Source organism: Nelumbo nucifera, chromosome 2 (assembly GCF_055504915.1).
Source record: "Nelumbo nucifera cultivar China Antique chromosome 2, China Antique-T2T, whole genome shotgun sequence".
Classification (NCBI taxonomy): domain Eukaryota; kingdom Viridiplantae; phylum Streptophyta; class Magnoliopsida; order Proteales; family Nelumbonaceae; genus Nelumbo; species Nelumbo nucifera.
The window spans coordinates 78518605-78542677 of NC_142650.1; the positions used below are offsets into that span (position 1 = coordinate 78518605).

At 40.1% G+C, this 24073-nt stretch overlaps 1 protein-coding gene across 2 annotated transcripts in view; it reads right to left on the reverse strand.

Annotated features, from left to right (window-relative positions):
• The window catches only part of LOC104590707 (DNA damage-binding protein 1), an 81455-nt gene that overhangs the window by 50798 nt on the left and 6584 nt on the right, over positions 1-24073 (reverse strand). Inside the window, exons 4-8 of one of the 2 annotated variants that reach the window (XM_010249440.3) lie at positions 23856-23915; positions 23593-23684; positions 5474-5525; positions 5183-5245; positions 4997-5046 (exon numbers count right to left, since the gene is read on the reverse strand). In XM_010249440.3, the coding sequence (XP_010247742.1) occupies positions 4997-5046; positions 5183-5245; positions 5474-5525; positions 23593-23684; positions 23856-23915 (317 nt within the window). The remainder of the gene's footprint in view (positions 1-4996; positions 5047-5182; positions 5246-5473; positions 5526-23592; positions 23685-23855; positions 23916-24073) is intronic. The other variant, XM_088899414.1, reaches the window with a different exon arrangement.

Genomic DNA, 24073 nt, shown 5'->3' on the forward strand with positions numbered 1-24073 from the left:
TAAACCGAATGGACAACAGTACCTGTAATGTTTGGGACTGAGGGGATGACTTCCAAGGGAGAGGAATTCTCGTAAGGAGATGGGCCTAAAGTTGTTCCCTGTGACTGAGCTTGCATGAGAGAGTTTACACTATGAATCAAAACCCTGTTTGCTTTAATTGGTGAAAGACTCTTCCATTTCTGTCCTTTTAGTGTTATGTTGCAGGTTAGAGCGTGAGAAGAGTTTCCTACCAGCATCATACCCTGCTCTTTCTGCACTAATGGACTGACGTCCTTTGCAGGTACAAGCGACACCTGAACCGTAGCCTTGGCCAGCCAATCTTTAAACTTCACGATGTCTTCCTCAAACTTTGGTGCCGCGTCTTCTTCCTTGTTCTCTTTAAAAAGTACCTTTGTTCCCAGACTGTCTTCATCAAACACACTCCTTGAGCTGCTTAGGTCGATACTCCCTAAACTTACTGTGTCGTCTGAATCAGTGGTGCTGAAATCTTCCTCCTCCGAATGAGAAAACAACTCTAGCCTCTCCAAATCCCTTCGTTTGATACACCTAGGGTTTCTCTTTTCTGGCGACACCGTGTTCGTCTTCTCCGGCACGACCCATCGTAGAGAGGCCCCAAGTACAGGGAGATTCGAAGACCACTAGTTTTGGCCTGTAGAGCTCAACGAAGATGATGATAGATAGTTTTTACCATCTATCGACGCCACCCTCCCCCCTCACGTGCCAACTTAAAGGTGTATTGGGTCCCTTCGATGGGCTTTTTAATTTTGGCCCAACAAAGGCCCTTTTTTGTGTAAGTGTCTAATTCTTGCAGATTTTCTTAGGCCCGATTTTCTTAGGCCCACCTCTCTGAAAAGGCCCAATCCTATTTACCTGGACAAGATTGGGGGAAGACTGGGCCCTATTGATGAGGCCCGACGTTTCAACTCCCCTACTCCCTTTTTCCTTTGATTTGAGAAGTTTCAGTTGCCCCTTTTGACCATCTGTCCTGCAACCAGGTGTGCTTAATGCAGAACCTTTACCGCCATTAGTAACTACTAAAACATAAGATCTGTCAGACCTCCAGCTAATGTCTTGTGAAGTACGTCTCCAATTTTCCTTCTTCAGCAAAGCTTTTGAATTTCCAAAAGTTTGCTCTCCCTTTTTTGTGTAAGTGTCTAATTCTTGCAGATCTACCACTCCCCTTCTGCCACGTAATGCTTCTTCCTCAACCTCCCCATCTTCCTCCCTTTGAGCTTCCCTCCACATTCCAGCTTCAATGGAGAAAGCCAACCAGACCGCCATTAAGGCTCCTTCCACTCTCAAGTTTACCTTCCTGGGAATTTCCTACGGCTTTACTCCATTTAATAAGTAGCTGCAGACCTGAGGTCTCCCCAAAAAACACCAGCCAGTCTTGTTCCGCACAGTACTGCGGAGTAGTCCAACCACATGCACTGTTACTCCATCCATTATCGTGGGTTTGAATCCACACAAAACAAGTTTAAATCTTTTATGTATTATTGTTTTTGAATCCAATAGGTTTTTTAAAACATTTAATTTCTTTTAAAATTCAAGTTTACATCTTTTATGTATCATTTGTTGTTTTTTATTCTTTAATTTTTTTTTCAAAAATGTATGCTTTGCATAAAAAAAGTGTGTGCCTTACCTTGCGCTTTTCTTGCACCTTATGCTTCTAAAACATTGATCATGTTTGTATAAATAAAATGATTAGTATAAATACTTCCTAGATTACAAGTTTCCTTCTCATTTCTTCTTTTCATGATACACCTTAGTCAACCAGATTAATATTCCAATTGTCGATAGCATTACTCTTCTTGATCTTTGCATGTCAGAGGAAACAGTAGTTAGTTGGATTCAACAAACTAGAAATGATTACCCCTTTTTATTTCCCTCTACATCTGCAATTTCTTCATTTACAGATGAGGTTTAGAGATTAAGTTTAAGAGAGGAAAATATTAAAAAAAAAAGATTGTAAATTTGTAATATGAGAGAAGATATATGTAAAGAAATCTTCCACCTGCCTACCTGTAAATATGTAGAATGATGGTTTTTTTCTCTTCTCTTGATAGAGAATCCCCAAAACAGATATTCCGAGTGTTTTTTCTCTCTTCCTCCTTTTTTGCCTCTTTTCTTCTCTACGAACCTTTCCTTTTTTCTCTCATCACTCTAGATATTGAACTCCTTAAGACTCCCAAAAGTGTCGGGGTTACTTGGAAATCTTACTCCAGAAGGGGAGGTTGTAGTCCCCCTCTAAGGAGAGTAAATAGGGATTGGGGTGGCTATGACTAAGGTAATTACCCCTCTTTGAGTGATTGGAACCTGGCCTGTATAACTTAAAGAGAGGGAGATCCAAGTGTGGGACATTCCTTTAGTGGCTTAAATGGGCTTTACTTAGCCTCTTAGCCTTCTTTCAAAGACAAAATCCCAACCCACTTAATTAGGTTTTGAACAATCCTTAAGTTATTGGATTGCATGGGCTTATAAATAAGCCTCTGCTTTTTCTTAAAGCGAAGTTAATACACATCTAGATGTATCTTATTATGAGCTCAGCTACCAATATGTGCTTTTAGTCACTAAAATAGTCATACTTGTTATTGAGGTTGTTTGATGAGCCATTTTGTACATTAATCATGGAACCACGCCTCTATAAAAATTTCCTCAAGTTCCACAGAATTTCAACGTCTTCACTTTTGTTTTTTTGGGCTAACTGAAACAAAGTGTTAAAAGGCTCATGCAGATGGTGAGACTCAAGGAGGCCATCCACATTGACAAAGAAGCAGTCCCACCCATACAACAAACAAGGACCATGCCAGTGAGGAAGCTTAACAAAACACCCCCAATGTCCTACAACTGCCAGGGATAAAGTCATAAAAGTTGTCCCCAAATTGATAGTGGAAAGTGTAATCCAATTTATAGTTTATCATGAAGGGATGGGATATCCATCACATGGACGCCCAAAACTTGCGGAATAAATAGGGGGAATTTCAAAAAAAATTTCTCCCATCTTTGCAGGGAATCGAATTCCCTATTTCAGAAAACATATTTTCAATGATCAATCTTGAACCATAAACCAAATCAGATCTGAACCAAAAGGGGTAGGAAGGAGGATATACCTGATATGGAGAAACAATATCTCCCAATGGAGGTGTTCACGCCCAAGGAATGATCCAAAATCTGCTCCCACTGAAGATGGCGCAGTGCAGGATGGAGCAGAATCAGCAATGTTCTTCCAAAAGAACTTGACCCTTCGCAAGAATCAACTGGATGGCTTGTGAGTACAGCTCCAACCAATCTATTCCCAAAAGATTGGAATCAAGATCAGATCTTGATTTCTCCCAAGAACTGGAGATCGAACTAAAGGCAATGGCGGCGGCAGGAAGGAGGCGGCAGGAGAGAATTCGCAGGGTGCAGAAATCTCTCTTTCTGTGATTTTTCTCAGCTCTCAAGGGAATCAGATGTCTATCTATTTTTAGGCTGCCGCCCCCTTCTTTTGTTAACCTAAAAGATCAGCTCCTAATTGGATTAGGAGCTGCTTATCCAAATCATATTTGGATAAGATCTCTCTTTAGGTGATAGGGATAAACCATTATCTTATCTGCAGATTAGATTAGCTTTCTCCTAATCTCATTAGGAGGTTTTTAAATCTGAATCACATTCAGATCTGGACTCTCTGAGTGGATAGGGTTAAGACCCTATCCTATCTGCTAATCTATCTCAGATTTTGCCCCATATAATTGACTGATCAAATCAGCCCAGTTCGAAATGGGCTTAAGGCCCATTTAAGGTTATGTACTCAATTAGTCTTCCAAACTGCTGCCCAATTGGGCTTCCTTGTATGGTGTGGGACCCAAACATTGATCTACACATCAGCCACATGGGTTCGGCCCAACCTTTGTTACAAGGCCTGGCCGAATACACTGTTATGGACAGTGCACCCCCTGAATCCCATCTTATGGGCTCTATGGGCCCAACACTTACCCTAAGTGGTCCCTGGGCCAAGCCACCTTGTAACACCCAGGGACTGTGGGCAAATGCAAGATTACCCCATCAGGTATTATCCTCAATGGTCTTACACTTAACCTCTCAGCCCATAATGATCATACACTGCCCGACAAGAGAGGACCTCTCCCTCGGCTGCAAGGAACAGTGTTGCACTCTCTACTTATATGGATCCCGGGAATTAAAACATTTTGTAAACATTTTACAAACCATAATATATACTTTTATATCTCATATAAAATATACTTTGCAAAAGCAAATCTCAACGGTTGAAATCGGCTGCCAACAGTCTTGGTTTCCATTAGAGAGAGTGCATCCCCGATCATTACCTTTGTCCGACAAAGGGGCTGACCCTTTCACTATGATCACCCACACAGATGAATTCTCGGATTGTCTCAACATACCCAGGTTTTGACCCTTGCTAAGGATCTCACTGATTGGTACATCAAAGACAGCCCAATCCGACATCTAGTGTAGTATCATAATCGAGTCTAGGGGTTAGGTGTAACTTTCCAGTTTTGCCCATCTATCTCCAAGGTCCAGGGCAATACTGGAAATCTGGTCCGGTTCAAAGGTTCTATTAATCCTACACTATATGTGCCTAGGGTCTCACCCTGGTAGCTGAGACAGGCCACCCCAACCGACTTGGAGGCACTACAGTGTCAGCCTTGTCAGGATAGGTCTCCCCAGACCGATCCACTGGCTGTGAACATTCTAAACTAACACGAGTCTCATTAGGTGTCCAGTTTAAGGGTATTACACAGAAACATACCAAGGGAACATGAATCAAATATGTACTTTTATTCATTTACAATAAATTCATAAAGTACATCATTCTTGATTGAAGCTAATGGCATACAAAACTATCTAACATATCGAACTAGTAAAACACCAAAAAAATGTGGCTTATAAGAATCTAGAACAATGAAAAAGGGGGAAACGCATGCACACACACACACACACACACACAGAGGGAAAGAGAGAGAGAGAGAGAGAATACCTAATGTTAAAAGCTTCCTTAAGCTGCCCTTTATTATCAAATGGTATAACCTGAAGAAGAAATAGATTGTCTTATTCTTAAACATCTAGATGAGAATCAGAATAAATTTGTTAGCAGTTCCAACAAAATGAATAAAGCAATAAACTAAGACCATATATCAACATGAGCTATACAATGAGAACATACCTTGAATAATCCATCGTAAAGATGGAGGCCAATCAATCTACAATCAGGATCAATTATACCAATCTAAACACAAGAAGAATAAAACTCAGCCTTGCAGAAGGTACTAAAACCCCAAAAAGTGTCAAATGATGCTTTCACTCTTCTACAGAAGCATCAAGATATTTGACAATGATACTTAGAACTTCATGCCCTGATGTTTCTTTTTTTTTTTTGATAAATAATAGAGAACTTCAAGCTCTGATGTTAATAAAAAGAAGAAGACCCAATAACTTATTGGTAAAGAGAAAATACCTGCCCATTGTCTGTGGGTCGACCTATGCGATCTGAGACATCCCCCATTGCTCTAGACAACAAGAATAGAAATTAATAAGGTTACAAATTTCTAGCCATAGATAGTAAGTTCTCAAAAAACTGTAGAAAACCATTACACCAACCATTAGTAATTGGGAGAAAGTTGATAAAAATAAGCTTTAGCCATTAACAAAAAGACTTTGATTGGAGAGCACTGAAGAGGCTGGAGAATGGAGACCAGGTTCGTAGAGGTAGCTCGGTGGAGGAGAGCAATGAAGATTGAAGCCAAAGATTTCTTGTTTGAAGAATTGAGAATCAAAGGACACCGGAGCTTGAAGACAAGGGAAGTGAAGATGGCCATGGTATTGGTGGTAGGGAAGGAAGCGATTGAATGGCTAAGAGCATACAAATCTACATCAGTTTCTGAATTAATAAAATTTATTTTTGTTCAAAAAAAATGGTTAAGATACCTTTTGAATGAAGCAATCCCTGTTAGTAGACAGGTAGTTTGGAAGAAGATGAGAAATGATATGGAGAAGTTATGAAGTAGAACACAGGAGAAATGCAAAGGATTTTTCTTAGCTCTATTTGAATTCTTCAGCAAAGGAAGGTAGCAGACTGTGTGCTTTCCTGAAGGGAGAAGAGGTAAAGGTTGGCAAGAGATTTCTAGAATGCTAACCAATTTCCTTAATCGCCTGGATGCATCTCAAATGGAAACAGACAAAGTTCAGGAGAAAATATCAAGGCTACTGTTGAGAATGAAGCCCCACTACAGAAGTTCATGATAATGGCTAATAACAAAGGTAATTGTAAGCTGGTTATTGATTTCAGGGAAGGAAGACTAGGAAAGCAAATTGGTAGTAGAAGCTAAGCAACCAGTTAAAGATTGGAGGAAAGTTGCTGATTTAGTTCCCGTGAAGCTGAAGCTGAGGAATACCTTCATCTTAACACCCTCTGAAAAGTGTAAAGCCTTGATTGACCTGGTAGAGAACAATGTAGATGTTTCAGCCTTCAACTTCCAATCCTACTGTGGGAACTTTACTGCATCCAGATGGAGTGGTAGTGTGGGTTCTAGGGAGATCATTCTGCAGCTGTGTTGTTGAGCAAAGTGAAGCCCAAGGACAGTCCTGGGAAGTCGGAGGTAAAGGTAAAGGGGAGATTATTTTTAGTTTGGTTAGCCTCCTCCATTGAAACTGCTCCATGAAAGGAGGCTTGCAGGGAAGGAGATGAGAAGGTGGAAGAAGAAGCATTGTGTGGCATGCAGGGACTGGCTAGTTCAGAACTTCAGATGTTAGCAGAAGTAATACTAGAATGGGTGAACAAGATCTGAAAAGTCAAAACGAAGTGGGGCAGGTGGAAGGTTTCAAACATAAAGTGCAAGAAAACTCTCTGGCACATGTTAGGTCTTATGTGCAGGTGGTGGTCAATGAAAATTCAAACATTTGTAGAAACTTTTTAAAGTTGGCGAAAAAAGGGGGAGGAGCCGAAGCTAATTTGGGCAGGGTTTATCACTCCTTGCACTACATGAGCATAAAGTACTGATACGCCTCTTGCGTCATATCGGGGTGCATCGATACTTTGAACCTTGGCATTGAGTTGAGGCCCGGGTTTATCACTCCCCTCTCATAAATTCCAGAAATACTTTTTTTTATAAGTAAAAGAGTCTTTAAAAAATCATTAAATCAGAAAAGATAAGCAACTGTTACAAGTTCCCCAATGGAGGCACGAGATGCAGCCTCGTTCTAGAAAGACCTTTTGAATATCATCCTTCTAAATCTCCCAACAATCTTGGTAAAGGACCATTGTTAAACCATCAGGACCAGGAGCCTTAAATTTATCCATGGAAAAGACTACTTCCTTAACTTCTTCTAAGTCAAACCTCCTTTCCAGCCAAACTTTAGATTCCTCAGACAACCTAGACCACTCCAACCCCTCAATCCAAAACCTGTCATTCAAGGGCTTCCAATAAATAGATTTGAAGTGGTCCACAAAGGCTCAGGCAATTTCATTTGGTTGAGAATATGTGGTCCCATCCACCACTAATTTGGACACAAAATCCTTCCTTCTTCTCCCATTAGCCAAAGCATGAAAGAATTTAGTGTTCCTATCACCCTCCTTAAGCCAATTGTTCCTAGATTTCTATCTCCAACTCCCATTGTTTCCTAAGTGCTCATCTTTCCTCCTTGTCTCTTTCCCCAAAGGAGCCAGCCCCCTCTTTTGAATCCAAAACCTCAATCTTGTTGATTATCTCTTAAATAAGTTCTTCCAATCTCCCAAAATGTTATATATTCCAGTTTTTAATCTCCATCTTTAGTTCCTTCAACTTCCAATGGAACCTCATCCCTTCCCATTTCACTCTTGGATTGCTCCCTTCCCACCATTAATTGACTTTATCAATACAACCACTTGAACATAGCCACATGTTCTTGAATCTAAACAGCTGGACCACTACCACCCACATCATCCTTAAAGAAGGAAATAGGCCAATGATCCGACATTACTCTTGGTAGAGCTTTTTTTATCAGAAACGGGAACTTTCATTAGAAAAATTAAGAGAATGCACTGTCACCACCCAGTTAAGGGTGCTTACCCCTAGAAAAATGCTTTCTGATTACAGAACAGCCCAAAACAAATTCTCCCTGAAAGTTCCTTGCTTTGCAAGGGTGTCGGCTAGTCCATTCGCTGACCTCCTTGTCCACCTGAGCAGTGCCCCAACCTACCTTGCTAAGCAGTTTATTTCCCTCATGAAATTGAATGTACCCAAGCCCCCAAGTTATGTGACTGCAGCCACCCAATTAATAATTCAGAGTCCCCTTCTACCTCAATCTGGTGTAGGCCCCATTGTTAGCCAGCCTTAGACCTTGTAAAAAGGCCATAATCTCTGCTCTCAAAGAGTCTCCATCACCAACCGGACCAGAATACACTAGACTTCTCCAATGTTCCTTCCAATCCATTGTAAATAAGAACCTGTCCAATTTGGAACAAATTGGATTGGCTTGCATAATACTATACAATAAAGGCACTTCCTCAAGTTCAAAGACATGAATAAATTGGTTAAATCTTCTCATGATCGTAGTGATTCTTTGCCTGGGATTGTTGGTCTCTTTCACAAACCTTATCACATTGAAATCACCTCCCAAACACTAAGGTCCATCCCATAAACCTCTAATGTCCTCCAATTCTTCCCATAAATCATTTCATTTCCTATATCCATTGGGACCATAAATATTAGTCATCACCCACTCAAGACCATCTGTCATTTGTCTGAACTTAATTAAAATTGTGAATTTGCCCACCAATTCTTTGAGTCCAATTAAAGATTCACTATTCCACATTGTCACTAAATCTCTTGAAGCTCCCCATGAAGGAGCCACTACCCAATTCAGACCTCCGGCTTTCTAGATACTCCTAGCCCACCACCTATCAACTTCAGCTAACTAGGATTCTTGAATTAACACAATATCTAGCTTCTCTCTCCTAAATGCTTCTTTGACAATGGATCTCTTCCTTGACCTCCCTAAACCCCTAACTTTCCAGCTCACAATCTTCATTCTTCCTAGATGTTTTTCCCCTTCTTCCTACTCCTTCTAGTCCCCTCTGAACCTACCTTTTATCGCACTAAATTCCCTGTGCCCTCCACATCTCTCCTTCAGTCTCTCCACTTCACTCATCTTCCTGTTCCTACCTATGCAAACCATCCGAGACTGATTATCGAGGGTCCCGACATTCCAGTTCGGCAAGAGGAGACTAACTCTCCATTGAACAACTTGGAACCAGATAGAGATGTTGTTGCAGAAGAGAAGAGAAGAGAGCAAACTGAGGATGTGGGACAGAAGAAGAGGAGAGAAAACAGAGATTTCAGACGAAAAAGAAGATGGAGGGAAGGAGGGAGTCGAAAGGTCAGGTGGAAGGACAGGGATGTACAGCTAGACAAATCTAAACCAAGAGACTCAGGTGAGAAAGAATAGGTGGCGGAAATGGAGATTGATACAGAGAAAGGCAAATCGTTAGAGGGGAGGAGGAAGAAAAATCAGATAACGGGGAAAAGGAGGTAGAAAGAATTGGGAGAACGAAGGACTGGGGTTGAGGTGGCCAGCTCAACCGGTTGTCAGTGCCTTGAAAAGAGCTTTTAAAAAGAAGAAAATGATGCAAAGGGGGAAGCATAGTTTTGGAAAAAGGTTTGTTCGCTCAAATCAAAGAGTAAATAACTCTTTGGGAACAAATCGAGCAAAAAATGAAAGAATGGTAGATAAAGACAAAAGGGTCTGGATAATTACAAAATATGAGAGGGAGAAGAAGAGTGTCGTTCAGAGAGAAGGAAGTCTAAAAGGACAACTCGCTGATGGAGATCGAAGAGAGGCAGCTACTTTTGTAGAGACATCAGTGGTGAATGAGGGTCTGCTCACCGCTCAGAAGAAGTATGAAAGCTCAGCTCCTGCACACTTTTCCCCTTCCCAAAGAGCAAGAAGTTCTAAGGATAGGCAATTAACAAGTAGTGAAGTGGAAAGAGTTGAAAACACAAGAATCTTCATTTCCAATGTTGCTGGAATTTCACAAGAGGTTACTGGGGGACTTGGCGAGCTAGAGGAAGTAAGAAACAAATCTCCCATTGAGATCCAGTTCAAGGAGGTAAGTTCGGGCAATCAATATCCCTCCTCTTCCCCCTTCTGCTATTCTCTTCTCTCCTTCACCCTTAGATGTGGGAGATCCAGATATTAATGGCGGTGTGACATGGGAGGGGAATGAAGGATTGGAGCTAGTCTGAAAAGGAAAAGGGGTGGGGGGGACACTGACAGAACTTATAACAGGAGGGAAAATGTGGAAATGGGTGGTGAGATGTGAAGGAGGGAGGTGAGGGATACGAGGAAAAGGAAAATCTTCGAAAGAAGTAGAAAAAGAAAAAGAAAAAGGGGAAGTAAGCACAGGGAGAGGGAGGGTGGATATCAATAGATTGATGGGAAGACAGGTCGAGATAGGCAAAGCTCTCAGACTATTCTTTCTGGGAGGGGAAGGGGCAATAAGGAGAGCCATCAAACAATTTGAGAAGAATAGAAGGGAAGAGCATAATAAAAGCAAGGTTTTAAGTGAAGGGGGAGAGGCTTGGGATGAAGGAGAAGGGAGGGAAGATGATCTAGTTGGTGAGGAAAAGTGCAGGCTTAAGCAGGGGATCAGGAACACGCTCAGAAAATGAAACTGGTCTCCTGGAATGTGCAGGGTTTGAGAGAAGAAAGAAGAAGAGCTTTAGTTATTTGCAGTCAGTGGAGATCAATCCATTAGTTGATAGCAAGTGGTGGAAGGAGTGCAAGGATGGGAAATTTACAGTCAAGTCAATATACTCAATTCTGATCAGAAACATGTGGAAGCTGATCCAGTTCAGGGAGTTTGGGGGAAACCTGTGCCCCCAAGAGTGGAGGCCTTTGCTTGGCTGCTAGCCAAGGGGTGTATCCTGACTCAGGACAACATTAAGAGCCGAGGCTTTCAATTCCCAAGCAGATGTATCCTTTGTCTATCTGGAGAAGAAGACATACTGCATTTGTTCTACAGGTGCAGCTTCATTTCCTCAATATGGTCCTATTTTTTCAACTTGTTTAAGAGGGACCGGTGGTCCATTTCAGATCAAGCTGAAATTTTTGGATGTTGGCCAAAAGTTCAGGGTGGTTCTAAGGTCAAGATTCTGTGGAGTTGTATTCCTTTCGCAGTGTGCTGGGAAGTATGGAAAGAGAGAAATAAAAGATTATTTGAGAACAAGGAGAAAGTTGGGAAGAGGTGGTGGCTCGAATCAGTTCTTCAGTCATAGGTTGGGTGTTAATCCTGCCAGATTTTCAAGGTCTAAGGAAAGAAGATTATGGGGAAGACTTTTGGACCTCCTTGAATGCTTAATTTCTGGTTTTCTGATGTATTTTGTTTGTAAGCCTTTCTGTTTTTCTATTTCTTGGGGGTGACCTCTTGTCACCTATGAGCTGTAAACTCTTTTATTAGTAATACTTTTTTTTCTTTATTTATCTTCAAAAAAAAATGTTGAGAAAGATTGCTCCAGATGTAGTCTTACCGCAAGAAACAAAGCTGGAGGTTTTTGACGGGCATAAAAAAAAAAATGAAGTTTGGGGAAACAATAGTGGGGAATGGACAGAGGTGAAGGCGAATGGTTTATCGAGAGGTTTAGTAGTCATATGGGACCCTAGATATTTAAGGAAAATCAGACAAAGGAGGGGAGCACATTCAATATCAATTTGTTTTCAGATGGTGGAAGGGGGGTGGCAGTGGGGTCTCACAAATGTCTATGATCCTAATGACGAAAGGGCAAGGCTAGAGATGTGGGAGGAACTGGAAGGGGTAAGACAGGAGTGGGGGGTAGGAGAAATTTTATCCACCTGAAAGCAGGTGGGCAGAGATGGACCATGTATCTCTCATCTGCAATATGCAGATGATACCTTGATTTTTTTTTGGACGCTTAACTTGAGCAGGTTTTAAATCTGAGAGCAGTTTTGGCAAACTTTGAGCTGTTGATAGGGCTAAAGGTGAACCTATCAGAAAGTGTGCTGAGTAGAGGTGCTCACGGTTCAATTAACCGAACCGTGGGCTAATTTTTGAAACCAAACCGGGGTTACCGATTTTTGGAAAACCGGTAACCGAAACCGAACCGAAGCCGATCGGTTAACAGGTTGACTGGTTCAGTTAACCATCGGTTCGGTTCGTCGGTTTTTCAGTTTTTTATTATTTACAATATTTATTATAGAAAAATATATAATAAAATACTAGAAATATATATAATATTATATTTTAAATAATAAATAATATATTATATATTTTTATATATAATGCATATTTATAAATTTATAATGTATAGAAAATATAAAATATATAAATATACATAAAATATATATAAATATATGGATACCGGTCGGTTCGGTTAATTACCGGTTTTCTATTTTGGTTAACCAAAACCAAACCAGTACCTTTGGTTTTTTTTAAATATTGAACCGAAACCAAATCCACCGGTTTGGTTAACCGAATTTTTGGTTCGGTTTCAGTCGGTTCAGTTTTTTGGTTTTTTTTTGTCACCCCTAGTGCTGATTGGAGTTGGGACTTGGGAGGATTGAAAGGGAGGTTCTAGTGGAGTGCGCTGAAGCCTTTGAATGTAAACTGGGAGAACTCCCCTTCATTTATTTAGGGATGCTGATTGGAGGATCCTCAAAATCAATGGCATTATGGAGACCTATAGTGGAAAGAGTGGAGAAGAGGCTGGACTGGATAGGTGGAAGGCAAAATATTTATCTTTGGGGGGAAGAATAACCTTAATAAAGAGTGTTCTCTCAAGTCTACCAACTTACTACTTATCCTTACTTAGGATACCATCACAAGTGGCTGAAAGAACCGAAAAAATTCAAAGGGGTTTGGGAAGGAGTATGTGGGGAAGGTAGGGATAAGAAGTTTCACTTGGTAAGCTGGGGAAAGGTCTGAAGACCAAAGGAGAAGGGTGGGTTGGGTTTTAGGAGAGTCAAGGTTTTTAACAAGGCATTGATTGGAAAATGGTTGTGTGAATATGGTTCAGGGAGGGAGGAAAACTCATTATGGAGACGAGTGGTAGTGGGTAAGAATGGGATGGTGAGGTTCGGGTGGGAATCCAGGGAGGTAAGGTCTTCATATGGGGTGAGTGTATGGAAGGGGATCAGGAAATTTAACCAGGAGTTCAGGGGTCTAACAAGTTTCTCAGTTCGTGATGGAGCAAGAATCAAATTTTGGGAGGATGATTGGTGCAGAGCAGTTAAACTATGTCAGATTTGTCCAAGTCTGTATAGGTTATCTGAAGCTGAAATAACCATAAGTCAATATTATGAAATAAGGGGGGAACAGTTGGTCTGGTGTCCAAAGTTCAGGAGGACTTATGTTGGATAGAGAATTGGAAGAATGCATTTCCCTTCTGGAGAGGCTAGAGAACAGGAGGAATCTGTCAACGGAAGACCTTAGTAGATTGGTAGATTGGCTAAGGTAGCTCTAATCAGAGTTATTCTCCCACCTAGGGACAAGTAGTGCCTCTTCCACAAAGCCAACTTTGTAAACCTCTCTACCACTGATTCCAAAAAGACTCCGATCTTGAGTTCCCTCCCAACGGAAGACCTAAGTACTCCAATGGCCAGTGTTTAACCTCACATCTCAGAATCTCTGCTAACAGTCTCACGTTTTCTTCTTCCAAGTTGATCTCTGCTATACAACTCTTTCCCCAATTTATCTTTAAGTTGGAAGCAGATTCAAAGGAATTAATAAGCTCTCTCAAATTCCTTATATTTTCTTGATTGCCTCCCTCACTGAATAAAATAATGTCACCTATAAACTACAATGTGTGACTACCAACTCAAGTCTTCCTACCCTCCAACCTTTAAATAGATTGCTCTAGTCAACCTTAGAAAAAACCTACTTAGAACATCAGCAATTAGGGTGAAAAGGAAGGGAGATAAAGGACCCCCTTGTCTCAAACCTCTTTTTGCTGGAAAGAATCTCTAGCCACACCATTAATCAATATAGAATAATGAACTGAGCTTAAACAACCCTTAACCCATCTCCTCCACCTCTCCCCCAGGCCAATTTTCTCCATTATTTCTAGGAGAAAAGACCAATCCACAAAGTCATATGCCTTCTCTAAATTCATTTTGCACACCACACCCTTCCCTTTCTTCTCTTCTCTGCTACACATTCATTTTTCACCAAAATCTTATCAATAATCTATCTCCCTTCCACAAAGGCACCTTGATGTTGTGAGATTACCAGCGGTAAGATTTTCTTTAACCTCCAGCTAAAATTTTTGCTATGATTTTATAGAGGCTTCCCACTATGCATATTGGTCTGAAATCCTTTGGTACTTTTGCCTCCTTGGGGATTAGAGCAATGAAGGTTGAATTTATTCCTTGAGAGATTTTCCCTTCGAAATAGAATTCATTAAAGATTTCCAACAAATCTCCTTTTAAAAAGTCCCAACACTCCTGATAGAAGGCCAAGGAAAAACCATCCAGTCCTGGGGCTTTAGATCTTTCCATTGAGAAAACAGCCTCTTTAATTCCTTCAAGGGTAAAACCACTCTCCACAGATGTTGCCAAAGCTTCAAGCACTCTATCCCAATGAAAATCTGGTAGGTCAGTGCTTCTCTCCCTAAGGCTCAAGAAAATGCCCTTGAAATGGTCTACAAAAATCTTAATAATATCCACCCCACCCTGGTTACCTCATGGCCTTCCACTTCTATCTTGGCAATTAGGTTTTCCCTCCTACCACTGGCTAAAGAACGGAAGAATTTCATGTAGCCATCCCCTCCCAAGAGCCACTTACATCTAGATTTTTGTCTCCAAGAAATCTCTCTCTTCCTTAGAACTTCTTCCAACTCACACTTTAGCCTCCACCTTTCCTCTTTTTCCCCTCCACTAAAGTTTCTAAGAGCTTCTTTCTTGTCCAACTCCTCAATCATTGAAATAATTCTTTCTTTAAGCTCCTCCACTTTACCAAAGAGATCCATGTTCCAGGCTTTTAATTTCTCCACTTAATTCTTGCCACCAATCTTTGACCTTTTTCACAAAGGTGAGATCTTCTAAACCACATGCTTTTGAACCTAAAAGGAGATGGGGCACCCAACAGAGTTCCTTGTGTTAGGCAAACAGGACAGTGATCTGAGGTAACTCTAGTCAAAGCTCAAGATGTTAAATCCTCCCACATAACTTCCCAATCCACTGGAAAGAGAAATCTACTCAGTTTAGAGCAAATCAGGAAGTCTTGAAAATTCAACCACGTCCTACTTGTAAGAGAGGGATCTCCTTCAATTCAAAAGACTCCATGAACCCATTAAACTTCCTCATGCTTGTAGTGATTCTCCAGCTTGGTGTGTTTGTCTCTGTTGTAAATCATATTACATTGAAGCCACCACCCAAGCACCATGGTCCCTCCCACAAACCTTTAACTGCACTTAGCTCTTCCCAAAATTGAAACCAATCTCTATAAGCGTTTTTTTTTTTATGAATATCTATCTCTATAAGCGTTTGGACCATAAACATTTTTCAATGCCCACTCCTTACCATCAGCCAAATTTCTAACTTTAATTGAGACTGAAAAAAAGCCCTATTAACTCCTCTAGGCCTTCCTACACCTCACTCTTCCAAATAGTGAGAACGCCTCCAGAGGCTCCCTAAGACGAAGCAAAGACCCAGCTTAGACCCCTTACACCCCAAATTATCATAATCCATCTCCTATCAATTTCCTAGAGTATTGTTTCTTGTAGTAACACCACATCCGGCTTCTTCATTCTAAGGGTTTCTCTTATTAGTCTTCTCTTCTTCACACTCCCTAAATCTCTCACATTCCAACTCAGAATCTTCATACCAACACCAACCTTTGGGCCCAAACTTTAGAAACTTATCTGACAGCCTTCCACTCTCCTACCCCTCTTCTCTCTTCCCTATCATAGTCTATCTCACTAAGAAACTTTTGCACTTTGCTTCTTCCTTTTCCTGCCTTTAACCTTGTCTTTTTCCTTTCTTGAGTATACCTTTACTCCTAAATGTTTCTCAATATTGGCTTTCTTTTTCTTCTTTTTAGGCTCCATTTGGCCTGTGGAAAGATTTGGGTGGGATGGGAAAAGATGGGATGGGATGGAAAAGTAAAAAAATTTAACTTTTCAGTGTTTGGTTTTATTGGGATGGGATGGGATGGGATGGAAAAGTGTAAAAGATGGCACTGTTCACCTTCCCCCTTCGTTCGAGACGAACAGAGGCATGGCTACCCCTTCAGATAGAAGGCACCACCATATCAAAAAACCCCTTCAGGAACTTCCGTTCGTCCTTCCTCAGGAATTTCACGAACAGAGGCACGGCTGTCCGTGGCTGTTTAGCAGAATATGTGGTTGTTTCAGTAGAATGGGAAATAGAATATATTCGATTGTGGCTGTTTCAACCGATATCTCTCCGATTAAAATACAATGATCCTGTATCTTTTCTTCTGCTAATATTGTAACTCCTGCTTTATGAGAAATTTCTGTTCTTTGCATCGTTTTAACCGACGTTAATTTTGGGAATCAATCAACTTTTAAGCAGAGTATCTGGGTTGCTTTCACATTAAAACCCTGAATAAAGGAAAATAGTCTAGCAATTTAGAAGAGATGATTCTAGGTGACATTGGGCTGCGAAATTGTGGTCTGTACGTTTCTAGGTAGAGTCGGAGTCTTGGCACGACGATGAAGACGATTCCCCAGTTCGTCCTTCATCAAAATATGCGCACTCTCGCCAGCTCCCAACCCCCTCCATCTGAGCCGAAACCTCCCGTTGAGCCCATCATAGTCCGAAGAGGAAGAAGAGAAAAGACGGAGGGAGAGAAGACAAGGGAGAAGAGAGAAGAGGAAGACGGAGTCGCACTAAGAAAGGAAGAAAGGGACAGAGACAAGGACAGAGACAGGGGACAGAGAGAAGAGGAAGACGAACCCAAGGACAGAGATAGGGGACTACCGTCTGTTCGTCGTCGCTGAGAAAGGGAGAAAGGGAGGAACACGGAGTCGCACTGTTTCTCTCCTTCCTCTTCATCGTCGTTGGTTCGCTTTTCTCGGCCTTCCCTCCTCTGCTCATCGTGATGGTAAGTGGTAACAGTGATTTCCCAGTTTTTCCACCGGGGTCGCACTGTTTTGGTGTGACCCCGATTCCATGATTTTGGGAACTGCCATCCCACGTCTTTCCCATCCCATCCCTCTTTTTCCCTCAAACCAAATAAGAGAAAAGGGAATACTTTTGGAATATTCCCTTTTTCTCATCCCCATCCCACAAACCAACGGAGCCTTAGGGAAGTCCTTGTGACCCCCTAGGCTTTCTCTGAATTCTAACTCACCTTCCTCACTCTAGAGTAAGACCTAACACTTGCTTGGTTTCCTAGCTCAACCATCTCCCTTTCGTTTTCTTGTGGCTCTAAAAATATTAGGTTCTTTGTTCCTGGCAATGGGACCCCTTTTTCCTCCCCTGCCTTCCTCTCTCCCCTTAAATCCAAAACACCCTCAGGTTTTGCGACACAAGGATTTTCACCAACCGCAGGCTTCTGAAACGAGGCTGGTTTTGCAAGGATGGAGGGGGACAATATGACATCAGTAGTAGCATTAACTACTAAATGATCAAAGGAACAATTACCAGAGGAGGAAGACAGAGAAGGAAAGAGAACTCCCTGTTCAATACTTTCGCAAGCCCCACCCTTAACAAGCTCAAGCTGGTTGGAATCCTTCAAAGGTGAGAATTGGATGTCTTCTTTTGGACCAAGGCCATGTGCTTCTTTGTTTTGCTGCAGGTTACATCCAGGGCCCTCAAGAGTTAAGATCCACCCTTTAGCTTGAGATAAGGTTGCCTAATTTTCTTCATCAGCCACAGGCGAGACCACCTCATGATCTAGGGAGGCCTCACCAGACCTAACCTCTTTCAGCAATAACATACCAGTATTAGAATCTTCTGCAAACAATAATTCTGTACCCAGATCGTCAACCCCCAACCTCCCTCGTGCCTTTGCCGAATCTAGGCTTCCAATAATTGAAGGTCGATTCACTTCCCAGATCGCCAACCCCCTAACTTCTGGTGATCCTTTCTTGTTCGAACTGGTAACATGGCATGGTATCAGAGCAGGTCATCTAATACCAGCTTGTGACCTCAGTTTTTTATTCCAGTTTGAAGGGTAATCCCAAGGTCTTTAATATCTGTATTCAAGCTCTTGTTTGGAGTTTCTTTGAGGTTGTTTCAATCATCAGCACAAAACACCTCAGCTTTCCTGGAAAAAACCCCTAACAGGTCGGTAAATCTTCTTTCTTTTAATCAGCTGATTCAATACACTTGGAACTCTAGATTTGGTGTCGCCCTAGGGTTTTCTTGCTTCTTAGTCATTTGGTTTGAGTTTTTAGATTGGTTCTAGAGGGTGTTTTATCCCTTTCTTAGTTTGACAGTCCTGAAACTTGCCTTTGCTTTTTTTTTTTTTGAAGAGTAAGAATAAAGTTTTATTAAAACAGAAACAAGCTACAATCAGACATTTGGTGTCTAGGTGGCACCCCACGCAAAATACAATCAACAACTTCAGATTTGGTAAACTAGACCACATTACAATTTTGAATTTCTAACACTTCCCATAAGTCATCAGCAAAATCTGAAAATCTGATATATTCAAATTCTGGCAAAGTGATGACCCAGCTTGTGACAAGTTTGCCCACTGAAGCCACCTCTTCAGTCCTTTCTTTTCCTTCAAACAGCCTCCTATTTCTTTCCCCCCACAATGACCAACAAACTGCAAAGGGGATACAGCTCTAGACAATCTTAGCTCTCAGACTTCCTCTAAACTTTGGCCATGAAGAGAAAATCTCTGCTGAAGTAGATGGATGGAATATAGGCATCCCAAAAAGAAAACAGAAGAAACTCCAGATGCAGTTTGCTAGCTGGCATGAGTAGAATAAGTGGTGTACAGTTTGCTTGCTTGCCTTTGTTTGGAACACCTCTGTTGCCCTTTGGACTAAAGTAGATTGATTATATTCAATTTCTCTTCTATTTTCTTTATTTCATCATTTTGTCTTTGCTGTTGAGAGTTTTTCCTTGAAAAATCTTCGTTGTTCGGGTGTTGTGATATTCACTTTAGTGTTTGGACTGTTTCTTGAGCAAGTTTGAATGGTTAATCACCTTGAGAAATCAGTATCAGTGCTGTCATTCTATTTCCTTGGACTGTATCTTTTATCTAGAATAGCTAAGAAGGTTGATATTATTCCCTTTATGATGTTTCTGTATCAATGAGTGAGGCTGCACCTCGCGCCTCATATTGGGATGCTTGTAACGAACTATTTATCATTTGCTTCTGATGAAATCAATTGAATTTTATCTATCAAAAAAAAAGGTTGATATTATTCCGGTGCAATTTGATAGAAATAACTACAGCATGTGGAAGTTCCATTTTGATTTCTTTGTTGAAGGAAAAGGCCTAGAAGGTTACTTGAATGGGACAATTACTAAACCTGATGAAACTAATACCAAGGCCTTTCCGCAATGGAAGTTGGACAATGGAAAAATAGTTTCCTGGATTCAGAATTCAATTGGATCTCACATTGTTGTACCCATGACAAGAATGCAAACAGCCTAAGAGATGTATGCCTACTTGAAGAAGGTTTATCATCAGACAATATGTCAAGGTAATATCAAATTGAGTCTGAAATTTTTGCTTACTGCCAAGGGGATAAGAAGATATAAGAATACTATGCTGGGTTTCTGACTTGTGGGCAGAATATGAATTGGTTCACATTAATCCCTCGGACTCCTCAAAGTGCACCAAGTATCTTCAAAAGCACTGACAGTTCCTTATGAGGCTTAGACCTAAGTATGAAATAATAAGATTTAATATTTTGAGTAGAGGGCACCCTTCCAGATTTAGATTCTATGATGGGAGAGTTGCTAAGGGAAGATACTAGACTTACAACTACTGCAAACATTGATGGAAAACTGGTTGATTCTAGGGTTGATAGTCTTTATTGCACAAGGGAGTAAAAAATCTAATGTAAGGATTTTTCTAAAACCAAGTCTTATGAGTGTAAAGGGTTTGGGCACATTACTTCTCATTGCAAGAAAAAGAATGCACTTATTGTAAACAGCATGGTCATATTATTCTAGATTTTCCTGTTCATCCACACAAGGGTACTCAGAAGAAGAATCAGCCACATGCATATCAGGTGACTAAGGAATAGACTACTAATGCTTATGCTACCAAAGGTGAATCTTCTACTACTATGGATGAGGAAAAAATACAACAACCAATATCCTCTGCTATCTCTTTACCTTTTTTGCTATTGGCTTATCTGGTGAATTCTCTAGTTACTGCATTTCTTCCCTCTCATGTTTGGATAATTGATTCTAAGGCTACAAAATCATATGAATGGAGCCTACCTTGAACCTTCAAGTAAATTTTCTGAGACCCACCATAAACACATTGTTACTGCCAATGGTGAGAAAGTAAGCATCATTGGGCGTAATGATTTGTGCTTAAGCTTTTCACCCTCAACTTTCTTTCCCCTTACGAAGACCTTTTTTGATCCCAATCTTACTACTAACCTTATTTCAATTGGTTGTTGATGAAAGTCACATTCTTACCTTTTTTTCTAATGGTTGTTTTGTTCAGGGCCGGTGCACTGGGAAGGGGTGTAAGCTTTGCTTGTGTTGGAGTTCAAGAAATCTCAAACAACAGAGCCATCAACTTATTTTAATTCTTCTTCATCTAGTCCTGTTTTGGTTCAAAGAAATAATGATTGGGATTTATGGAATAAATGTTTGGGTCATTCCAACTCTGAAAAACTTAAGTTTTTGTTTGACTCTAGCTTTACTACAAATAAAAGTGCTTCTTTACAAACTTTTGATACATCTTGTGTTTATCATAGTTATCAAGGCATCGCCTAAGCAACTAGGCACCCTTGGTGGGCACCTTGCTTAAATGCCTTGATAAGGCGGGCGCCTTTTATAATACCATTTATATTGTTGTATCTTATTAATGTATGTGTTAAATTATTATATGCTATATATATATCAATTATACTTTATTTTAATGTTTTACTACTGAAATTTAAAAGATCAAAGGGTTTTGAGGAGAGAAAAAGAAAGAAAGAAAGAAAGAAAGAAAGAATAGAATTATAAAGAGGTTATTTTTTTCCATCCTCTCGTTCTCTAATTAAATAAAACAGAAACTCCATCCTTGTTTTTTCTATTTTACTTTCCATCTTGAATATTTATCATATAAAGTTAATAACCTTCTTTAGCCACTAATTGATATGAAATTGCTCTATTAAATACTTATTATAGTAGTATTATTTTTGAAAATAATGAAATTAATATATGTAAAAGATTTTTATCGTTTAGATGTGATGATTTGCCACATTTTTAAAGGAAATTTAATGTTCTTACTAAAGAGAATTGTTATTTTTTCAAATAATAATATACATGCTGAATGGTATATAAAACTAGGGACCATCCAAAAGTTAGTTTTTTTATATTATAAAAGTTTTATTGCCTAGGCGACTAGGCACCCCCAATGTCGCCTAGAATCGCCTAGATGCCTTGAAAACTATGGTTTATTTGAGTAAAAGCCGTACTTTGCCCTTTCCTCACATAGTTGAGCATGCTACCTCTCCGTTTTGAAATTATACATAGTGGTGTATGGACTTCATCTGTTATTTCATGCTTGAGATACAAGTATTTCATATTATTTATCGATAATTGTACCAGGTACACTTGGATTTACTTCCTAAGGCACAAGTCAGAATTTTCCAACATTTTGGCTATTCCATGATATGGTTCAAGTTTAGTTTCAATTAAGCGTACAGATCCTCCGTTCAGATTCAGGGAAAGAATACTGTAGAAAAATTTTTGTCCTACCTAAAGAATCATAGAATACAAGTTCAATGAATTAACGTAAGAATGGGCATGTTCTCAATGTTGTGAGAACTCTTCTACAAGAGACACATGCACCACCTTCTTTTTGAGTAGAGGCAACTAGTACAATTGTGTTTCTGATCAAATGTGTCCTTCTAGTCTTGCTAATATGTCTCCTTATCAGAAATTGTTTGGTTGTCCTCCAAATTTATCTAATCTTCATGTTTTTGGATGTGTATATTTTGTGCATCTTCCTTCTTGTGAACGTTCTAAACTTTCTACTCAATGTGTTATGTGTACCTTTGTAGGATATAGTCCTGACCACAAGGGATTTCTTTGGTATGATCTTACCACTCGCCGCATTTGTATTTCTCATGATGTTGTTTTCCTTGAGCATATTTCCTTCTTCGCTAGAGTAGCCAAACTATCTACACCATCTTTTTCTGTTCTGTGTGACTTTGATTCACAGGATGTCCCTTCTTCGACTACTGTGAAGGATCTTCTCGTCTTCTCTCACAAGCGAATTCATATTGCAGCACTTATTGCCTACAACTCCCTCCCAACCCAGATCATCAGTCTGTTTCAGATACCCCTACAAGTGATACTTCAGTTTCAAATAACCCTATTGATCCCTCTGCTCCTTTGCATCGTTCTTTTTTTTATATGAAGGGCTAGACAGTGGGGGGTAGCCCATCCCCCAACCCAGGTGCAGGCGGGATTCAATCCCAAATCTTCGCTACAACCAGTAGAAGACTATACTAACCAACTAGTCAGCACCTATGCCATTGTTCTACTTGTATTTCTAGACCACCTGATCACTATGGATTTCCTTCAAACCATAGTTCCTCTGTTGTCTTATCTTCCACAGATATCCCTCGCTCTTACTAACAGGCCATTATCAGTCCTCATTGGAGAGATGCCATGGATGTAGAGGTTCAAGCTTTGCATGAGAAGGACACTTGGGATCTTGTTCATACCCCCTCAAATGCTTCCATTATTGGGATTAGATGGGTTTAAATTATCTAGTTGAAGTATGATGATTCACTAGATCGATATAAAGCATGTCTTGTGGCTCAAAGTTACACAGGAGTATGGTATTGATTATGAGGAGATGTTTGCCTCAATTGCTAAAATAACTACAATTCATGTTCTCTTAACCATTACAAAAATGTAGAACACATAAAAAGGCAAGGTGCATCAAGCATATACTGAGGCTTACTAGGCAGCTTTTGAAAGGTGCTTCAACTAGGTTCACACCTATGCACCTATTTAAAACATTGAATAATACAATCTTTTAGGGCACAACGTACGATACATCCAATACACATGAAAATGTGTATCTGGTGTTTCAAAGTTTCATAACTTTTTTCTGGGTTTTTTTTCAAGGTTGGTCAGGGGGTTGGTCTTAGGCCTGCCTACCCCTAAAAATAGTCCAAACCCCAAAAGCCTTGTATTTCTTGTATCGAGGGCTTGCTGATACAATACGCCTAATCTGTCGCGTATTGTGTCAAAATTTTGAAACTTGCAATCACTACTTTCAAAAAGAACAGAAAAGAAGAAAAAAAAAAGAAAGGCAAACAATAAGTCCACAAACCTAAAAAAAGAAAAGGGTAGTTGCAAATTTGGCAACTGAAAGAAGTGCAAGATAGAAAAAGAGCAAGAAATAACAGATATCAAAACTGCCAGATATCAAATAACAGATAAGAAAAAAAGAACATCTCAAGCTTAAACCTTGTTATGAGTTCAGATGTCTCTGCATCCCACTGAAGAACACAAAATTTGTATCTTTCTGTGGCAATAAATAGAAAATCTTGTGCCTCACCCTGCACAAAAACAGGGCCAATAAATAGACACCACATAAAACATAATCCCCATGGTCAAGTCTTTTAAGCACAAACATAAAGAAACTTATTTTTTAAAGTAAACAAAAAAGAAAATTTATTAACTGGAAAAAGCAAAATACATCTACAATACAAAAAAATAAAGAAACTTACATGAGGACGGAAAAGCTCAAGTGTTGCAATTCTTCCATATATTGGCACGTCCAACATAGGCTGCAAAGCAGATACACTATTTCTCATTCAAAAAAAGCTACCATATTATGAGAAATAAAAACTCCTACTGAGAGCTTAGAGAAGACAGATTTTGAAAAGTACTTAATCCATAAAATTCCAATAGTAAACCAAACAAGCAAATAATAGCCACACAACTT